Source organism: Pararge aegeria, chromosome 6 (assembly GCF_905163445.1).
Source record: "Pararge aegeria chromosome 6, ilParAegt1.1, whole genome shotgun sequence".
Taxonomy (NCBI): domain Eukaryota; kingdom Metazoa; phylum Arthropoda; class Insecta; order Lepidoptera; family Nymphalidae; genus Pararge; species Pararge aegeria.
This window is the reverse complement of record NC_053185.1, coordinates 8,817,918-8,836,080: the sequence shown is the minus strand read 5'-3', so window position 1 is coordinate 8,836,080 and position 18,163 is coordinate 8,817,918. Positions and strand designations below refer to the sequence as shown.

Genomic DNA, 18,163 nt, shown 5'->3' with positions numbered 1-18,163 from the left:
CAGAAGTGATGGACTTGTGACACTTGAAAGGTGAAAAAAATAAAACCTTAAATACATTCCTAAAATTTATAATATGAAAATGCTAACACAAAACACAACCACAACTGTTGGCAAGAATCATTGACAGGTTAGGTTAGGTTAGGTTTGGGTGTTAACCGAAGTTGTTAAAGAGAAGTGCCTGCCTCAGTAGGCACCGCTGGATGGGTTGCGGTTGTGTGCGAAAGCGTTCCCAAGACACCAGGCGATGAGTTGGAACACCATGGGGTTTTAGTCGGTAAGAGTCCGGAATAACCACTGCACCTCCCCGTGGTGTAGTGGTATCCATGAGGATTTCCTCACGAGAAAACAAAAAAAAAAAGGGTTAAGTTTGAGTTAAATGTGAGTTGCCTAGTGGAAATCGATTGGTGAAAGGTACATCGAACAAACATCGTTAGTGAAAACGGACGTTAGTGATTTTTTATATATTATAAAATATAATAGCTAGCCGACAATGTTTTACTCATTCCATTACAAGTAAGTGAAAGCGTAATAATATAAACTTCAATATAAATTCAAATACAATTTATTTCATTTACAATTGCAAACATAATAGTTATTAATTTACACAATACCAATTAAATAATTTGATGTACTATCGTGTATTTCTATTAGTAATTTTGGTCATTTAAATGAATGAATTTAGTTTTCTTGCAAAAATTGAATGCTCTTTTCGCCTTACATCTTCTGAAACGGCAGATTAAAATACAATTCGTTTAATTATCCAAGATGGCATATATTTGTAATAAATTCCAGTAAATTCCATCCATCCAGAATAATCAGGTAGTTTGCAAGACGGTCAGTATGTAAGTGAGCAGCTCGAGAGCGCGTTGTGTTGAGACGTCGTTGGAGTGTTTCTGCAACCGCTGCATTGTGGATTGCACCGCTGATGTTATGCCGGCGCTTCGCAGAACAAGTTTCGCCTATAAAACAAAACAAAATCTTTCTAAGACACTTAAATGTAGTTTCTTATGAAAACTCATATCCATGTTAGCGTAAATCTATCTGCATGGTCGGGAGACAACCGGAGCATCCTCAGGAGATGTTGACTTTAAAATGAATAATTGTTTAGTGAAAAATTTGCCAAATGTTTACGCCTTTTATACCTTCCTGACCATAAACCAAGACACGTTTGACGGTTTCGGAGCGAAACGTGCGTAGAGGGTACATTGCCAATCTCTGTTTAGTGTGGAGTATAAGGATTGAAGAAATTATAAATTACACCATACAGATTCTCCTGCTTTTCGCGGAGTAAAGTAAATTAAGCTTAATTTTCATAATATATCATGGATTTCCGCAAAGTAACGCCTGCTTCTATCCAATAAAGGGTAAAATGTTCATCTTCTTTCACAGTTTTAACAGTTTTATCAACGCACCGAGAAGAGCAGCGGGGGGAATAATATCAAACTAATACACGTGTTTTTTTTTTATTCACTACAAGTTAGCCCTTGACTGCAATCTCACTAAGTAAGTGATGATGCAGTCTAAGATGGTACCGGGCTAGCCTGTTAGGGAGTATGTTGGTCATACCCTAATCGGTTTCCACGCGACATCGCACCGGAACACTAAATCTCTAAGCGGCGCGTCTTTATCGGTAGGGTGGTAACTAGCCACGGCCAAAGCCTCCCAGTACCAGACCAGACCACAGAAAATTCAGTAATTATAAATTCCCAAATCGCCTCTGACTCGAATCGAACCTAGCACCTCGTACTTATACTGAACCACTGAACGTGTAATATTAAACTGAGACATACTTCTCCTTTTCCATGTTGATTTACGTGTGTATGCTGGCAGGTGGACAAGTTTTTTTTTATAGTGGATATTATCGGGGGATAACACTTTTGCCTCCAGCCTACGCAAGCCATGCATGCTTTGTTCAAAGATTGATTTACTTAACTCCGGAGTTAAGTTTGTTAATTTAGTAAGTTTCACTATGGGTAAAAAAACACCCAACTAAGTTTGTTGTGGGCTTCTTCTTAGACCAGGACGCGTTTGGAACCCTGGTCGCTTTAGGAATATGGTTATCGCTATCATCTCACTACCGTGTAATTCTCATGTAATGTACGCATCAAAAGTGCCAATTATGGGCTTGAATAAAGATATTTTTGACTTTGACTTTGGTACAAGACGCATTTAGGACCCTCGTTTTAGAACTTTAATTTTCATAAGACCATTATCCGAATCATGAAAAAAATGTGCTAACACATCCCGAGTCCCTTGAATTTGTTTTGCCTATTACCCTTGGTTTTGCCTATTAAGCTTATACTCTGTAAAATAATAGTTGTAGAGCGTACCCGGTGGTTATTTGCTGCCAGCGCCCATACAGCCCTCGCCGCAGACACTATTTCTGCCATGTCACCGGTGTGAAGGCAACCAGATAGTAATTCCAGGAGGTCCGCTAGTGAAAAAATAAATTTATTAATTTTGGTAAAGTAATACACACTGACCGCGCACCAAAATAGCGCAACATGTACTTTACATTTTTTATTTTTCTTTATTCTACCAATGGGAAAAGGCAAAGGTATATCACCCTACAGCCATGACTATTCATTTTAGTCTGGCACAAAAGTCTCAGTTGTCTTCGGTAATTTTTTTCAAAATTTTTGGCATTAGATTGGTAGACTTCGCACCCCTTTGAGAACATTACTTAAAAGTCAGGCATGCAGATTTCCTAACGATGTTTTGTTTCAGCGTTAAGGCGAGTGATATAAAATTGCCTAAAACGCACATTACTCTGATAAATTAGAGGTGCGTGCTACAGATTGAACTCGGTAATCGTTTTCTTTCGTCTTCGGGCCCCTTGAAATTGCTCTGTAATATACGTGTCAAGGTAGTTCTAGTAGTAGCAGACCTTATTGTGACAAGGTTCGTCCGGGAAAGTACTATCACCACGCTTATTTCTGCACAAAGCAGCATTGTTGCAATGCTGTCTGAAAGGCGCCATTGCCGTTGTAATTACAGGCACATGAGGTTTAACACCTACCATCTGCTCGATCCGTCAATTATTACTACTAAAAATAAAAATAGAATAGGTTTCACACTCACGCGACTGCAGGAAGGTCAGCCTATGATGATGAGCAGCATGTGCGAGCGCGGGCAGCAGCCTCGCAGGAGTGGGTTTCAATGCAGGCAGCGATATTGTGGCTAAAACCGCAGTTGCGCCGTCGGGATACCGCGCCATCGCTTCGCATAGCTTTGTCCACTCTTCGCTCGCGGCGGTGGAACCGTGACCTCCCCGTGCACGCAGCTTGCATATACAGTTTAGCACCTCGTGCTGAAATAGAAATATAGTTTTTTTTTAAAATAAATACTAGCTGTTGCCGGCTTTTATAACGGTTTTTACAAAATAAAAAGCCTATGTTAATGTTAAGCCTCCGTAATTTAAACTCCATGCCCAAAAATCAAGTTTATGGGTTGCTTAGTTAGGGTTTAAAGGAAGGACAAACAAACATACAAAAAAATAAACTAACACTGTTGCATTTATAATATAAATTTGTAAGAATTGACAAAGCGAATGAGACAGACAATCGAGGCAAACAAACGCTTATAAAAGAGCAAGACTTTGCAGGGCACGCAAAGAGCACTTCTTATAAATTGCCTCTTATTAATTGCGCTCTGTTTCCACCAACCCGAGTCATGTGTTCAGTATCATGTGCCTGTATTACACCAGCAACCACGCCCTTCATTCAGTCTGGAACAAAGCAATGATACTTGGCGGCAGCGATAGCGCGGCGGTAAAGGTTGAAACCAACTATCAGACGTGACCATAAGTCGCGGCTGTCAACCGCGACTGATAAGTGTGCACAGGGCAAAACATACAGTGGACCAGATTTCTCTCGGACGTCCGAACGCTCAAGGTTACGTCCGAACGATCAAGGTTACGTCCGCGACTTACGTCCAACAGTTTGCACAGTTCATTGCACATTTATTATCCAGATACCTAAAGTCGTGGCTGTGAGTCGCGCCCATCAGTCGCGTCCGATAATTTGTTTACACTTTAATACTGGGGGTAAGAGCTGTGTCACAACTAGCTCTACTAATACTGGAAATAAAATAGATGTGCATCTGTATAGCTTTGGAGATCTGGTGCAGGAGACCAGATTATACAGTACTTTTGTTCCCTTACAGTTCATTGTATATATTATACAGTATTTCTGTTCCACTACAAGTTATCCCTTGATTGCAATCTTACTTGCTGCTAAGTTATTATGCAGTCCAAGATGGTAGCAGGTAAACCTTTATATTAAAGCCATACGACATTTTTTTCTACGCGGAATCGTACCGGAACGCTAAATCGCACGATAGTAGGTCTTTAGAGCTAAGAGTACACGCATTAATGGATTGAAAACTTTTAGCAGAGGGCGCTGTGGGGGTACTTATCAGTAGTAACCTTTCTGAGGCTATGGGTCTGCGGCTATTCCTTAGCGGCTTAATGGAACAAAACAAAAACATTAATACTGTGTGAATTGTTTTATTTAAACACGCATTGTTGTGATGTCCACAGCAGTGCATTGTGTCAAATCGAACGTACGTACATTTATAACATAGTTTTGGCAACAGTGGGACCCCCCCTCCCCCCCATTGAATTGAAATAGAATTGTGTATGAAATACCTTTATAATTATAGTTCTGCAATGGTGATGCGGCAAACAGTGGCGCAGTATTCTAAGACTGTACTGCAGCGTAACAGTAGGACGCGGTCGGGCCGCCTCCTTACTGACGAGCGAGCCTATTTCGTTCAACAAGCTGCGGCCACCGACGCAGCTACACGTACTGGCCCACGCTAAAAGATATAGAAAGAAGATAAGAGAAAGAAGAAGAAAGAGAGATAAGAAAGAAGACTTTTTAACATACTAGAAATTCTAAAATTATTGCTAACCCTGTGCTCTCCCGTGTGATTTATCTATATATTATTTAGTATGTAAAGTACATGTAATGTATATCAATTATTTTGTTTTAAATTGAATGTTGCACTATCCCGTTTTCCGTAACAAACATGCTTCTTCAACCAAAGGTTGTCTGTAGGAGATCGTTTCAGGCGCATGAGGCCGCCTTTGCGCATATAATATATTTATTCACCTTTGTTTTTGTTTAATTTTTTTTTCTGTGTATGCAATGAATACTTTCTATCTATCTATTTATCCAACACATTTTTTTTACTATTTAAAATGAAAGAACACGAATATTTATTAATTGATGAGATAACTCAATTTAAATAAAAATGGTTTAACTCATCAATAGTCTTAAACCACACAGGGTTTTTATCACAAAATTCTATCCATTATTTAAAAACAAAAATTATGCTTACCTCTGGGGCACTCGTTCGTAAAAGTGACCAACAATCGCATGATGGTATCTCTCAGTTGTTCAGTGATCATGCACCAGGGCCACAGTCGTATCAAAGAGGTTGCTATATCTTCCGCAATGCGCTCTTTGGCTGGACTACATTCTAACATTAGGCATGTTATCAGTGTGAGGACCCAATTTAAAGTGATAAGTATCGGCTCCTATAAAATTAAAAAGTTACATTACAATACAGTATACAGGTAATGAGAATAAATGACTGAATCTATATTTATTTAACAGAAAGTGGAGTTTGAATTTTATTCTTATGACTTCTGAAGAAAAGGCAAATCTTGGACAGCGCGATTTGCAAGTGATGACCTGTGGCTTTAAACTAGGTCGCTAACTGTAAGGCTCTCATGCCCGTTTTTCTCTAGTCATGTAACCTAACTTGTCTATGGTTGTTGCCACAAGGTGTTGTATTTTGTGTTTGTATTATCTTTCATATGGATTAGGATCATTAAAAAATAACCGATTTTTTTTTTCTTTTCTCAAGTGTCAGTTTACGAGTACCCTAAACTTTATGATCCGCTGAACCGGTGCCGTAGCTTTAGACTTCGCTTAACGTCTTCAGACATCACATAAGAGTTCTCAAAACCCTATTTTTTGCTCTAGGAAACAACGAAGTTATTAGGCATTCAAACTAGAGAAAACTGGCAATAAGCCTTCAAATCTGTATCTCTCACGCAACATACGAACTCGAATCGATATCATCTATTCCTTCAATTTGTTTGGAAATTAGACACATAGCGCAGTGTTGATAAAAGTCTCATTAGGTTTCCAGGTGCGAAGCTAGTAGTCCACCCGAGTGCTAGGATGTAAACTTAAACACATTTAGTTGCTTGTATATACATTTGTACTTGCGTTATGACGTTATGACGTTTTTATTATATGGACTACGAGCGAAATTAAGACATTTGGTGAGTATTAACAAAGGGATGCAAACATGAAGACCAAAAATTTTAAACGATTTTTAGGGAGCAATTAATTTAGATATCTCCAGCCATCTTGTTACAATACTGGGTAACAGCATTATAACTGGATGGCGCTCATTCCATACCATATACGTCAAATGATTGAACATCAAAAATCTCACACTTGGCACCATGATGGAAAAAAAGGCGTGAGTTATGAGCAGAGTGTATAATATTTATGTGAAGTTACTGTAGCTAATAGCACAAAGACAAAAGGCCGTAGCTATTTACAAGTCCATCATGGATGGTATCCGTATAGTTAAAACGGAGGTACTCACATTATCCGCATTTTTAATGACGTCAACAGGTTTGCCTTGCAACGAGAGCGTGTCTCGGAGCGTCTGAAGTGACTGTAGAAGCGTGCCCGTAAAGTGTCTGTGCACGCAGTACATGCGAGCGCGGGCACTGACAGACAGCACGGAGCAAAGACACGAACAAACTAGCGTCCATTTGTCGTCTGAAAGTGTTTATCAATGTCACAGCTAGAACTTTTTTCCCCGTTTTATTTGCCTTGGCAGTTTCTTCAAAGCCAGAAGTATTAGGTAATTTATTTATTTAACGCATACAAATTTTCGCAGGTAAGGACAAAGGTAATTACTAAATTTGTTATTCGTATATAAAAAAAAATATTATGATTTTAAACACAAAAAGTGGATATAAACATTTGAATTACTAGAAGCGGACATAAATTAGTGATATGCGTATCACTCATTTATATCCATTTGACCATTTCTAGTAATTCGATTGATATGATAAAACTCTATATAGCCTGCAAAAGCTGGTACAGAAAATACTAGTGGCCAGTGCCCGTTTAAGACTACTTGGTCAGTCAAGACCCGTGGGTTCCCCTATCGTACGAGTAATATAGGCCCCTAACATTTTTTATTTGCCCCCAACGTATATATCACAACAATATAGATCATTACGTTTTATGGCGTATGTACAAAAAGACGAAAAATACGAGAAATAAATGCCGTGGAGCAATTGCTTAATTTTCTGAATGGCAAATCCAAAACTATTCGTGACCTTTTTTTATATGCCTTTATAATATGATTTCTAAGGTAATTGTGGCCCTATCAATGCGTAAGTTTACAATTGACGAATTCCTTAGGTACGAGTAACTATTAATATATATACATGCATATATACCTGTTAAAGCCTATATATAAACTTTCATGCAATGGGGGGTTTATTTTATACCTTACCTTGACTAGAGAGACACTTTTTAATATCCATATTCTGTCGGTAAATATCTATCAATATTTTAATAATATCCTCAATCATATACTCCGGTTGGCAATCGGCACTTGCGTTATCACCGGCAGAAAATTTGTGCGACAATCTTTTCGAGCGAGACGATTTTATATTGTTCAGAAAATCTATATAGAATTCTTCTTTTGCATTATCTTTATTTCTTTTATGCGATATAGATCGAGTTAGTTGCGTCAGACAGTGCATCCCTGTTTCTTGAAAATCTGTAAAAATAACAAATTAAGTTAGCAAATTTATAGGTTTTGAAAAAAAACTCCTGAGTACAAAGCTGTGGGTACGAACCCCACAACTTTAAAAATGTTTGTGTGATGATCATAATTGTTTTTTAGTGTCTGGGTGTTTGTCTGTATATTATAAGTATTTATGTATACTTATTATTCATAAAAAATTTTATCAGTCATCTTAGTACCCATAACACAAGCTCAGATGGCGATGTGTGCATTGTCGTAGTATATTTATTTTATCTTATAAATGTGCTAAAAAGTAATAAATTATAAAATATAATTTTTTATGTTTGTGTGCATTTTAATATTTTTGAATCATTTAGCCGACTGAAAAGTAATGAAAAGATTATTTGCATTAGAATGGTGAACAGAAATGGATTATATAAATAAATAAAATAAATAAATAAACTACGACAATACACGCATCTATCTTATCCATCTAGCCCCAAAGTTAGCGTAACTTGTTTGTGTTTGTTGTGTATATACAGGTTTAAAGCTCTAAGATTTAAAACAATATTGTCATATCATAAATAGCCTATAAAAGTCCACTGCTGGAGTAAAGACCTCTCCCATAGCGAGGATTTGATAGTAGTAGATGGAAGTAGTACCACGGAGAACTTTGAATTGAATTAAATTTTTGAATTAAAGTTGCATTATATATTTATGGGATTTACGTGCGTTTTATGAAATTAAATGTCACTTGTAACCTGTAGTTCACTTAACTTCATCATCATAAATCCAGTACCGGCCAACGAAAGGATATGGGGTTTCCTCAGAGAATGAGGTCCTATTCCATTATTCTAGCCAAGCTCGGATCGGTTGACTAAACACGCCTTTTAGAACCGTATAGCAGTAACTCTCAAGCGTACAGGTTTCATCACGACGTTTTCCTTTATCGTTTAATCAAGTGATATGCTTCGGTTCCCCGAAATGGATGCCGACGTCTTAATCACTAGGCTATCTACTCGTCTATTGAATATTTTTGACCTCCCTAGCGCAGCGGTGGCCATTGTGGTTTTAGGTTGGAGGTCTCGGGTTCGATTCCCGACAGGGTAGATTTGGGAATATATGATTTCCTAAATTTGTCTGGTCTAGTCTGGTGGGAGGCTTCGGCCGTGGCTAGTTACCACCCTGCTGTCAAAGACGTGCCGCTAGCGTTCCGGTATGATGTCGCGTAGAAACCGATTAGGGGTATGGGTTATGGTAAAATATAACTGCCATATTCCCTAACAGATTAGCCCGCTGCCATCTTATACTGCATCATCACTTACCAACAGGTGAGATTTAAGTCAAGGGCTAAATTGTAGTATAATAAAAAATAAAAAAATAATAATTATAATTACCGAGATTTTCACATTCCAGGGCATAGAGCATTAAATGTAAAAGTGCCGAGTTCTTTTTCAACTCGCACCATACAACTTCACTTGCGGATGTCTCTGGGAGTAGCGCAGCAAGCAGGTACAATCCCTGCGTTCGTGACGATATACATTCCCTGTCATACTCCTCTGGAACCAAATAAAGTTAGGTTAAAAACCAACGACTTCTCTATTTGATTTAACTGTGACCAAACAAGTGGAAGGACTGAGAATTTACTTTGATTTCCTGATCGTTATGGCTTGGAGAGGTTGCTGATCAAAGTAGTACTTTGTTTTATGATTTAAACTACTGAATAAAGTGAAAAAATCAGCCTCCAATTAAAGTAATTAAAAACTTTTAGAGTGGGCATTACTTTTATTCATGTATTAGTATTTAGTTCAGCATATCATTAGACTCAGTCAGATACATATATTTGCGTAAACTCATAATACAAATATAATTCATAATTAGCGGTGGTAACTACTTGAAATACATATATATTTATATATATATATATATATATATATATATACATATATATATATATACATATATATATAAAGTGGCGTGCATAGAGGGGATGATACAAAATAAAGATAATCTCCAGTACGAGTTATAAATACTTAAGGGTAGGCTTTTTATAACTCTTAGAATGCCTATCCTTAAGTTTTTTGAAACTCGCACTGGAGTACGTACGATAAGTAGACCGTTCTATATAGTCTGCTTAGATCTTATGTTTAATTACCAATGAAAACATTTAAAACGTAACAATGTCAAAGAAATTGGATGAATATGTATTTGAAAAAGAAAAGCTATCGTCATCGCGCTGAACCTGTCTTCTCCCGTAAAGTGCGATACGGACGCCTTTAGCTGTGACAGATTTTATCAATAAAAATTGATTAGATAAACGTTTCGTATTCCCCTCTTTTCTCTTCCTAAACTGAGCCGATTCAATTCTTTTACGCATAAAAATTTTAAGAAAGTTTGCGTCCCGGTTTCTCGTTCTATCTTTCATGTTATTTTTTATTCATATTTGTCTTTGAGTCCTCTGGACATGGCGGAAAAAAGATCATTTTACATGGTCATATATTCAAAAGTAGATTTTCAAGAATAAGAAAGGATAGCGATAATGTGTCCACACTAGACTTTGATTTTACAAAAAAAAAATCATAGCCCTTGAGGAATTATCCCGCCTATACTTTCCTCTTAACCGGTTTTGTAGAACGAGAAGTAAATCACCGTAAATATAACGAAATATAGATAATCACTGGTTAACTGTTTGCTTGATTTTGTTATAATGTGGTGAATTCCGTTGCAATTTATAGTATGCAAGCATTAAAAATTGTTCCTGTACATGGGGTACACAAACATTTATGCAGCTAAAGTAACAGTTCGTCGTCGGGTAAAAATTCTTTGTTCGTTACATTATGTTTATGTTTTAAGAGTACTTGAGTTTGGAACTTTAGATATTGCTGCTTGAGTAAATAAACAAATCCAAATAACACATCGGCACTACAGTACCTATCAGATTTTTCTATTTTAAGTCGTGTCGTTTCTATTTTAATCAGATTATCCGATATCAAACATGATCTGATATTATAGATAACTTTACATAAATATATTCATGATCATCATTATTTTAACCATTACCCGCCCACTACATGGCACGGGTCTCCTCCCGCAGTGAGAAGGGTTTAAGGCTATAGTCCACCACGCCGGCCCAGTGCGGATTGGTGGACTTCACACGTTTTTTAGAACATGAACTCTCAGGTATGTAGGTTTCCTAACGATATTTTGCTCCGCCGTTGAATAAAGTTCGAATCCCAGCACCCCATTCTAACTGTTCTAAGTTAAGTGGGTTTTGAGTAATTGAAAATATCACTCGCTTCGACGGTGAATGCAGGCATGCTGGTTTCCTCACGATGTTTACCACATCGTGAGGAAACCAGCATGCCTGAGAGTTTTTTATAATGTCATCAAAGGTGTGCGCAGTCCACCAATCCGCACTGGGCCAACGTGGTGGACTACGGCCTAAACCCCTTCTCATTTTGGGAGGAGACCCGTGGTGAGAGTGAGAGTTTTGCAATTTACCATCGGGTTGGGCAAACTATTACTACAAAAAAAAACCCAGTTTCTTGAATTGTCGACATACTTTAGTATATTAATAGGACCACAATACATACCTTCCACCACAGGCGTCAATGTACCAATGAGATTGTAAAGACAATCTTTGGTGCCCGCAAGCGAAACCCTCACGCACTTAACCAATGCTGCCGTAGCTAGGGCTCTGCACGTAGACATCCGTACCCGGTACACTTCCGATATCGATCCTCGGGGCCAAGCCGTGCATCTGCCGAAGACATGAAGGAAAAAAATATAAAAACCCGCAGAGTTCGTGGCTTATAACCCTAAAATGTGACTAAAAATCTGCCCTTAGATCAAATTTTTGTAATGCAAAGAACCTTAAAAAAATATCCCAGTAGTTTTCCAAAAAAAAGGCTTAAACTAACTGTATCCGTAATTGCGCCCGCTTTGACTAAGGGACATAGCTTAATGCTACACTTTAAGAATAGCGTAGGTACTCATGGGCTCTTAAAAATAAATGTGGAATAAAATGAGAATAGTTATTTGGTCACACTGGTTCAACTGGCAACACTTTGAATATCAGAGCGTGACGAAACACCGAAGAACTATTCCGATGTTATCCCACGTTTATTTTTAAGCCCACGGACGCATAATGGTAAATCCTAACCCCTGAAGCCTACTTGAAATGGATCAATTTTGAATTCTTGTATGGCAGAAAGTTGTAAAGAAGGCTCAATACTTAAGCTAAACCGATTTAGATATACTTTTGTCAAGAGATATATAGTTTTCCTGTTGAGAAAATCCTGGTGACTTATATAGGCGCCTTAACATCTCGGGAAAGCAACGGTTGTCCTGGGATTTTGACCGAAACAAACGCGAACAAAGTACAGTACGCGAACAATGCGACAGGCGTAAATCTTTTGTTTATTTATTGTATGGAAAAGTGACGTTTGACAGCAGTGATTGCAAGATTTACGCCTGTCGCATCGCTGTCGCGAGATACGTAATAACCCTGCCGGGCTACACAGTTAGTATCAAACTAAACTTTATTGAAAAAACGTATAACGTAATAGTCCTCTGCTGCACTAAAGACCTCTTTCAACGGGCGGATTTGCCTATAATAACCACGCTGCGGGGCAGACGGGTTGGTGATCGCTGTAAATAGCAGTTCCCCTTTATGTTCCCTCAGCCGCCTCGTATACGACCCCCGCGGGAAGAGGCGAGGTTGAGACAACTGTATTCCGCAGTAGCGTGCACTTCATACATGCACAAAAGCACTGCCTACCCTAAAGTAATACTTAACTAGTATAGGAGGAGGAATTTTGCCTTTTTATGCCATTTTCTTGCTGTATGCATACCCTGGTAAGAAACCCAGTGCACGTACTGGTATTCCGATCTGTCGTCACCACACAGCAAACTAAACCACTACCTACCTAAACTAAACTTCATTGGATACTCGAAATTATCTTATATCAATTGCCACTTAGTTATTTATCTAAGTTGTTGTGATAAGCATGCAACTCCTGGAAGTTTATGATAAGTATTTAGGATCCATTGGGAATTTTATTTTCTAAATAAACACAACTCACAAAATGTTTTTTTTATATTAGCGCAAATAAATAACTGTTTCTAAAATTTTTCGACTTCACTTTCGGAGGGACGAGTTCAAATCCCAGCACGCAGATTTTAAGTTATGTGCGTTTAAAGCAATAGAAATATCACTTGCTTCAACGGTGAATGAAAACATTGTAAGGAAACCTGCATGCCTGAGAGTCCTCTATAATATTCTAAAAGGCGTGTGGAGTCCACCACTGGGTCAGCGTGGACTACAGCCTTAACCCCTTCCCACTGCGGGAGGAGACCCGTGCCCTATAGTGGGCGGGTAATGGATTGATATTACGATGACGATATCTTTTTCACAGATAGTTAAGTAGAAGATTTCTTTTATTCCACTACAAGTCTTTGACCGCAATGTCAGCTGGTGTTGTGGTGTTGATGGTGCAGTCTTAGATAGTAACGGGCCAACCTGTTACCTCTTATCGGCAGTGCACTTCATACAGGCACAAAAACTCTGCCTACCCTAAAACTTTTGTATAACTCATAAATGCAATAGGTTTTTCCATTATATGGCATCTTCCTTCTTTATGCATACCCTGGTCAAAAACCCTGTGCACGCCACTGCTAATCGGTACCCAAGGCCGAAGCCTGTTACTAGACCAGAAAAGAGAAATTCAGAAATTATAAATTTGAAACCGGAACCTCCCACTTATAAAACAACATCGCTCACCCACACGTTTATATAGTGGTTGCTTTAGGATATCTTACCGCCAAAATCCCGCCAACCCCAGTGGCTCAAATTATTTTAAGTAATTAAATGAAATTCTAAATTAGGTATGCAGGATTTTTTTTGAATAACACACAAAATTTAAAATCGTGCGCAGATAACCTGCGGATGCCCCACTTGTTATCATATAAATTACAACGGAAATTAGTAGGTACAGTCCCATATCAACCACGTGTTAGTAACAATAACACAAAGGCATTATCATTGTAATTGCAACAATATTACTTCGACTAACCACTAATCAAATGACTAATACATAACATAAAGTTATCGGTATCAGGAACATGTTTAAGTACGCTCAACGTTTGCAAGTTTATTAAGCTATCAGTGAGAGTTATTCGTTTCAGTAAACCTACGCCAAGTGTGAGATTTCCTACCTACTGTTACGCATAAGTATGCGATCGCGTAAAAGTTAACTACTTACTATTTATATGGAAACAAAAAAGCGCCATCTAGTGATATTACTGTTTTCAAGTATTAAACTGAACTAAGTAGTCAGGTTGACGAAAACATAAGCACTTTTTCGGACCACTTTGCATGTCCTGCGAAGGGTTTTCAGTAAACCTACGCCAAGTGTGAGATTTCCTACCTACTGTTACTTATGCGATCGCGTAAAAGTTAACTACCATTTATATGAAAACAAAAAAGCGCCATCTAGTGATATTACTGTTTTCCAGTATTAAACTGAACTAGGCAGTCAAGTTGACGAACACGTGCACTTTGTCGGAGCACTTTGCATGTCCTGCTAAGTGTTTTCAGTAAACCTACACCAAGGGTGAGATTTCCTGATTAACCCGCCAATTATAAAGCCGACAGGCAGCGTTTGGTGCGTGCACTTCATACATGCATAAAAGCACTGCCTACCCTAAAATTAATATATAACTTGTATAGGAGGTGGATTTTTGCAATCAATGCAATTTTCCTGCTGTATGCATACCCTGGTAAGAAACCCAGTGCACGCCACTGGTTGTACTTCATATTAATTCTTATCTCTTTGACCAGACAATAGAGCCAGATTGCGTTTCGTGCCTTGCACTTCACAATGGCTGCGAGCTCTTTCAAGTGCGCTAGCCATCATGAATTGTGACGTCATTGACATCGCGGTGTGAACTTTCTAGACACAGCAAGTGTCTTAGACTAATACACTTATCAATTGCAGCCTCGTTGACCGTAAAGAGTAGTATAATAACTTGCTTCTCAACGCCATCTCTAGTACGTAACACATTATTGCTCAAGTTCTTGACCCCAACATTATAAGTAGAAAACATAATTATTGAAATCTAAACCATGAAATTAATATGAACTGAGCTAGCTACTTTATTATGATTTCCTTTTTGAAATTGGCTTTTTTCCACACCAGTGCCTCAGAAAATACGAGCCGTAAATAAGATGTTATAAGCACGAAAACGAGTTTTGATTCTCCTTCTGTCACGCAGCAAAATTCACGTCAACACTAGTAGTAGTAGCACTTTTTGCGACCAAGCTCGACCGGGGCAGAACTACTGCCATGCTTAATTCTGACGCTAAGCAACATTGATATGTTCCGGTCTGAAGGGCGTTATTCCCGGTGTTATTACGGGCACATTAGGCTTAACACCTTTGCCTCAGGTTGAGGACACATGGGAGGCATTTTATGGGACGTGTTTCTTTTAAAAAGAAACACGTGTTTCTGCAAAGTACTTAGTTCTGTATACAGTCGATGGTCAGTGGCGTGCACTTCTTACATGCACAAAAGCACAGCATACCCTAAAATTTTCATATAACTGACAACGGAGGAGGATTTTGCCATTTTATGCCATTTTACTTCTATATGCTTACCCTGGTCCAAATTCCTGTGCACGCCACTGTCGTTCCATCGACATCCATTTACCATCAGATGGGCCATCTGCTGTGTCCATAAATAATTACGATAAAAATTAGTAGCTTTTTTTAGTAGTAGTAGTAGTTTTCAGTTTAGTAGTACACGCGAATAGTAAGAGACCGTGTAATTTTCTATAATCAAAAATGCTATAATATTATAATAAAAATATATAATCAAAAATGCACCTTAGATTACCTGAACAAAACCCTGTAGAGTCCTCGCTCATTCCATAACTGTACGGGTGCACTTTTGTATGCGGTCACATTATGCAGTACATCAGCTATAGCTGCAACCAGCGCGGCAGATGGCGGGGGTTTGTGAAATCGTAACGACGGCGACAGATTCATTTCCCCGCTCTTGTGCATACGCACTTCTAGTTCCGATCTACGCTCCAATAGCGACAGCGGTACGTTTGGCTCTAAAAATAAAATAAAAGTTCCGTTAAAACGAGAAACTTGGAGTCAAGCTTAGTGGTGTATCAGGCTAACAGCATATAACATGTTAAGGTTTACCGGAATCATGTATAAAAAAACATACATCTTAGTATAAGCCCAGCTAAAACTTCAACTTTTCACTTTCCGGTTTCAGTTCGAATCCCAGCACGCACGCGCGTTATGTGCGTTTGAAGCAATTAAAATAGCACTTGCTTCAACGGTGAAGGAAAACATCATGAGAAATCCTGCAGGCCTGAGAGTTCTCGATAATGTTTTCAATGGTATGTGGAGTCCACCAATCCGCACAGGTCGAGCGTGGTGAACTACGGCCTTAACCCCTATTTGTGGGAGGAGACCCGTTCTCTGTAGTGGGCCGGTAATGTGTTGATGTGATGATAATGATTATGGCAGTGCATACGATGGACGATTTAACGTGTTGTCTTTGCTGTAATGCTTAATTGAATGATACTTGATACGGCAGATATTGAATTAATGCAACAGCATTCGATATCAATTTTAAGACGTGACGATACATAAACTACCTATCTACTCTAACGAACTACTCGTATCAATCCGAAACATTTATGGGAATAACAAAGTCACGACAAGCCTATAAGATACACGTTTCTATATACGTAATATACCAAATCAAACTATGTGGGTACATAAATATTTGCCACCCGATTCGGCTCCGCTCCGGCTCATCTGTGTTTCATGCACTTAACTTACATTTATAACAAAATTTTTCTCTTACCTATACAATTTCTGAAATCCGCAGTATCATTGCAAAAATCTATAAAAATGTGTAAACACTCTTCTATGAAATTGCCCTCACTGATTGCTCGAAGAACTTCGTGTTCTAAAACCTTAAACACAAGAAATAATATTTACCATTGTATCCAATAAATTCATGTTCAAGAATTATTACAATTAAAGTATTTATTGAACCTGTAAACAGTAGCATTCTAAACCTACACTTAAAGGGATAAATTGCGCATATAAAATCTAAAGTAGAGCAAAGATAAGGTACACAACGCACCATGATTCAAGTCACATATACATTGGAAAATGTAAATGATATTTAATAATGTAAAGAACTCGGGATGATTGGATACATACTATAAACTTCAGTAGGTATTTCGTGTGCATACTGAAATTTATTCTATCATCGTCATAGCCTTAGGAAATAAGTAAGGGCCAAAATATTTAAAACGGCTTCCAACCACAAACGACCTATGAGGTGTATAACTATAAGAATGCTTTACTAGTAATGAATACTTCACAGATTTTTATGAACTGTAACTGTTCAATCTTCAACCAAAATAGGGATGCGAAGTTTGACTGTTTTATCTGTTTGTATCATCGTGGCGTTTAATTTGATTTTTATGCGATCTTTGCTATATTTAGGTAGTTATCAGTTATGGGCAGGTCCTACGGTTTACGTATCGTAATAACATAATCGTGCCACAATTACATCTCCAGTGTAACTGTATATATACGCCTTTTATGAGCATTCCCAACTGTGGGTCAATTCAACTCATTGAATACAAACTAAAGCGGCATTTATTCAAAGGCAGAAAAATGGGTAGGCTACCTGCGATCCCCAGCCACATTAGAAATCCATGAAAACCTTGGTGACCTGCTAGGCTTCTGCGGCGAGCTTGGTTGGCTAGAGTGACAAGCAACGACAGAGGTGAAATTCGCCGTACAACTAGCAAATTGTTTACGTGCGAAAACGGCCCAGAAATGAAGAAGAAATATGTTATATGCGCCAAACCGAACAGCAGAACTAAGGACGGGAGGTAGCACGCGCCGGACAGGGTGTGCTGAATCTTCACTGGACTGTAAGAAAACATCTACTAGAGAAGAAAGACACTTGCTTGACTTGAGTGTTAACATAACATGACACTATTATAAGATAAGTAATAAGCATTTATTTTCGTTAGTTATAGGGCGATGTACGGACATAGAACTAAGTAAAGATATCTATCTACCAATGTTTTACAGTCATGTTTAGCTAAGGTCCATCGTTCAAGTCAGATAAGTAAATGAAATCTGAACTTTTAATATTAACCCCACATTTTACATTGATAACAGGTTTATTATGATAATATTAATGCAACGTCTTTGGTTCTAGTCGTCTCAAGGATAAAATCATTTTATTTGTAATATACCGCACCATACGAATCAACGATATTCCGAAGTAAAAAACATACTACTGTTATTTTTAGCAAT

At 38.2% G+C, this 18,163-nt stretch overlaps 1 protein-coding gene across 1 annotated transcript in view; it reads right to left on the bottom strand.

The window, feature by feature from the left end:
* Positions 1-782: 782 nt before the first annotated feature.
* Positions 783-18,163, bottom strand: part of LOC120624179 (rotatin-like) — a 52,482-nt gene continuing 35,101 nt past the window's right edge. The window contains exons 23-33 of the mRNA XM_039890543.1: positions 16,683-16,794; positions 15,690-15,912; positions 11,388-11,554; positions 9,192-9,353; positions 7,558-7,827; positions 6,631-6,809; positions 5,344-5,542; positions 4,649-4,818; positions 3,082-3,310; positions 2,331-2,434; positions 783-959 (exon numbers count right to left, since the gene is read on the bottom strand). Of these exons, the coding sequence (XP_039746477.1) occupies positions 816-959; positions 2,331-2,434; positions 3,082-3,310; positions 4,649-4,818; positions 5,344-5,542; positions 6,631-6,809; positions 7,558-7,827; positions 9,192-9,353; positions 11,388-11,554; positions 15,690-15,912; positions 16,683-16,794 (1,959 nt within the window). The 3' untranslated portion in view covers positions 783-815. The remainder of the gene's footprint in view (positions 960-2,330; positions 2,435-3,081; positions 3,311-4,648; positions 4,819-5,343; positions 5,543-6,630; positions 6,810-7,557; positions 7,828-9,191; positions 9,354-11,387; positions 11,555-15,689; positions 15,913-16,682; positions 16,795-18,163) is intronic.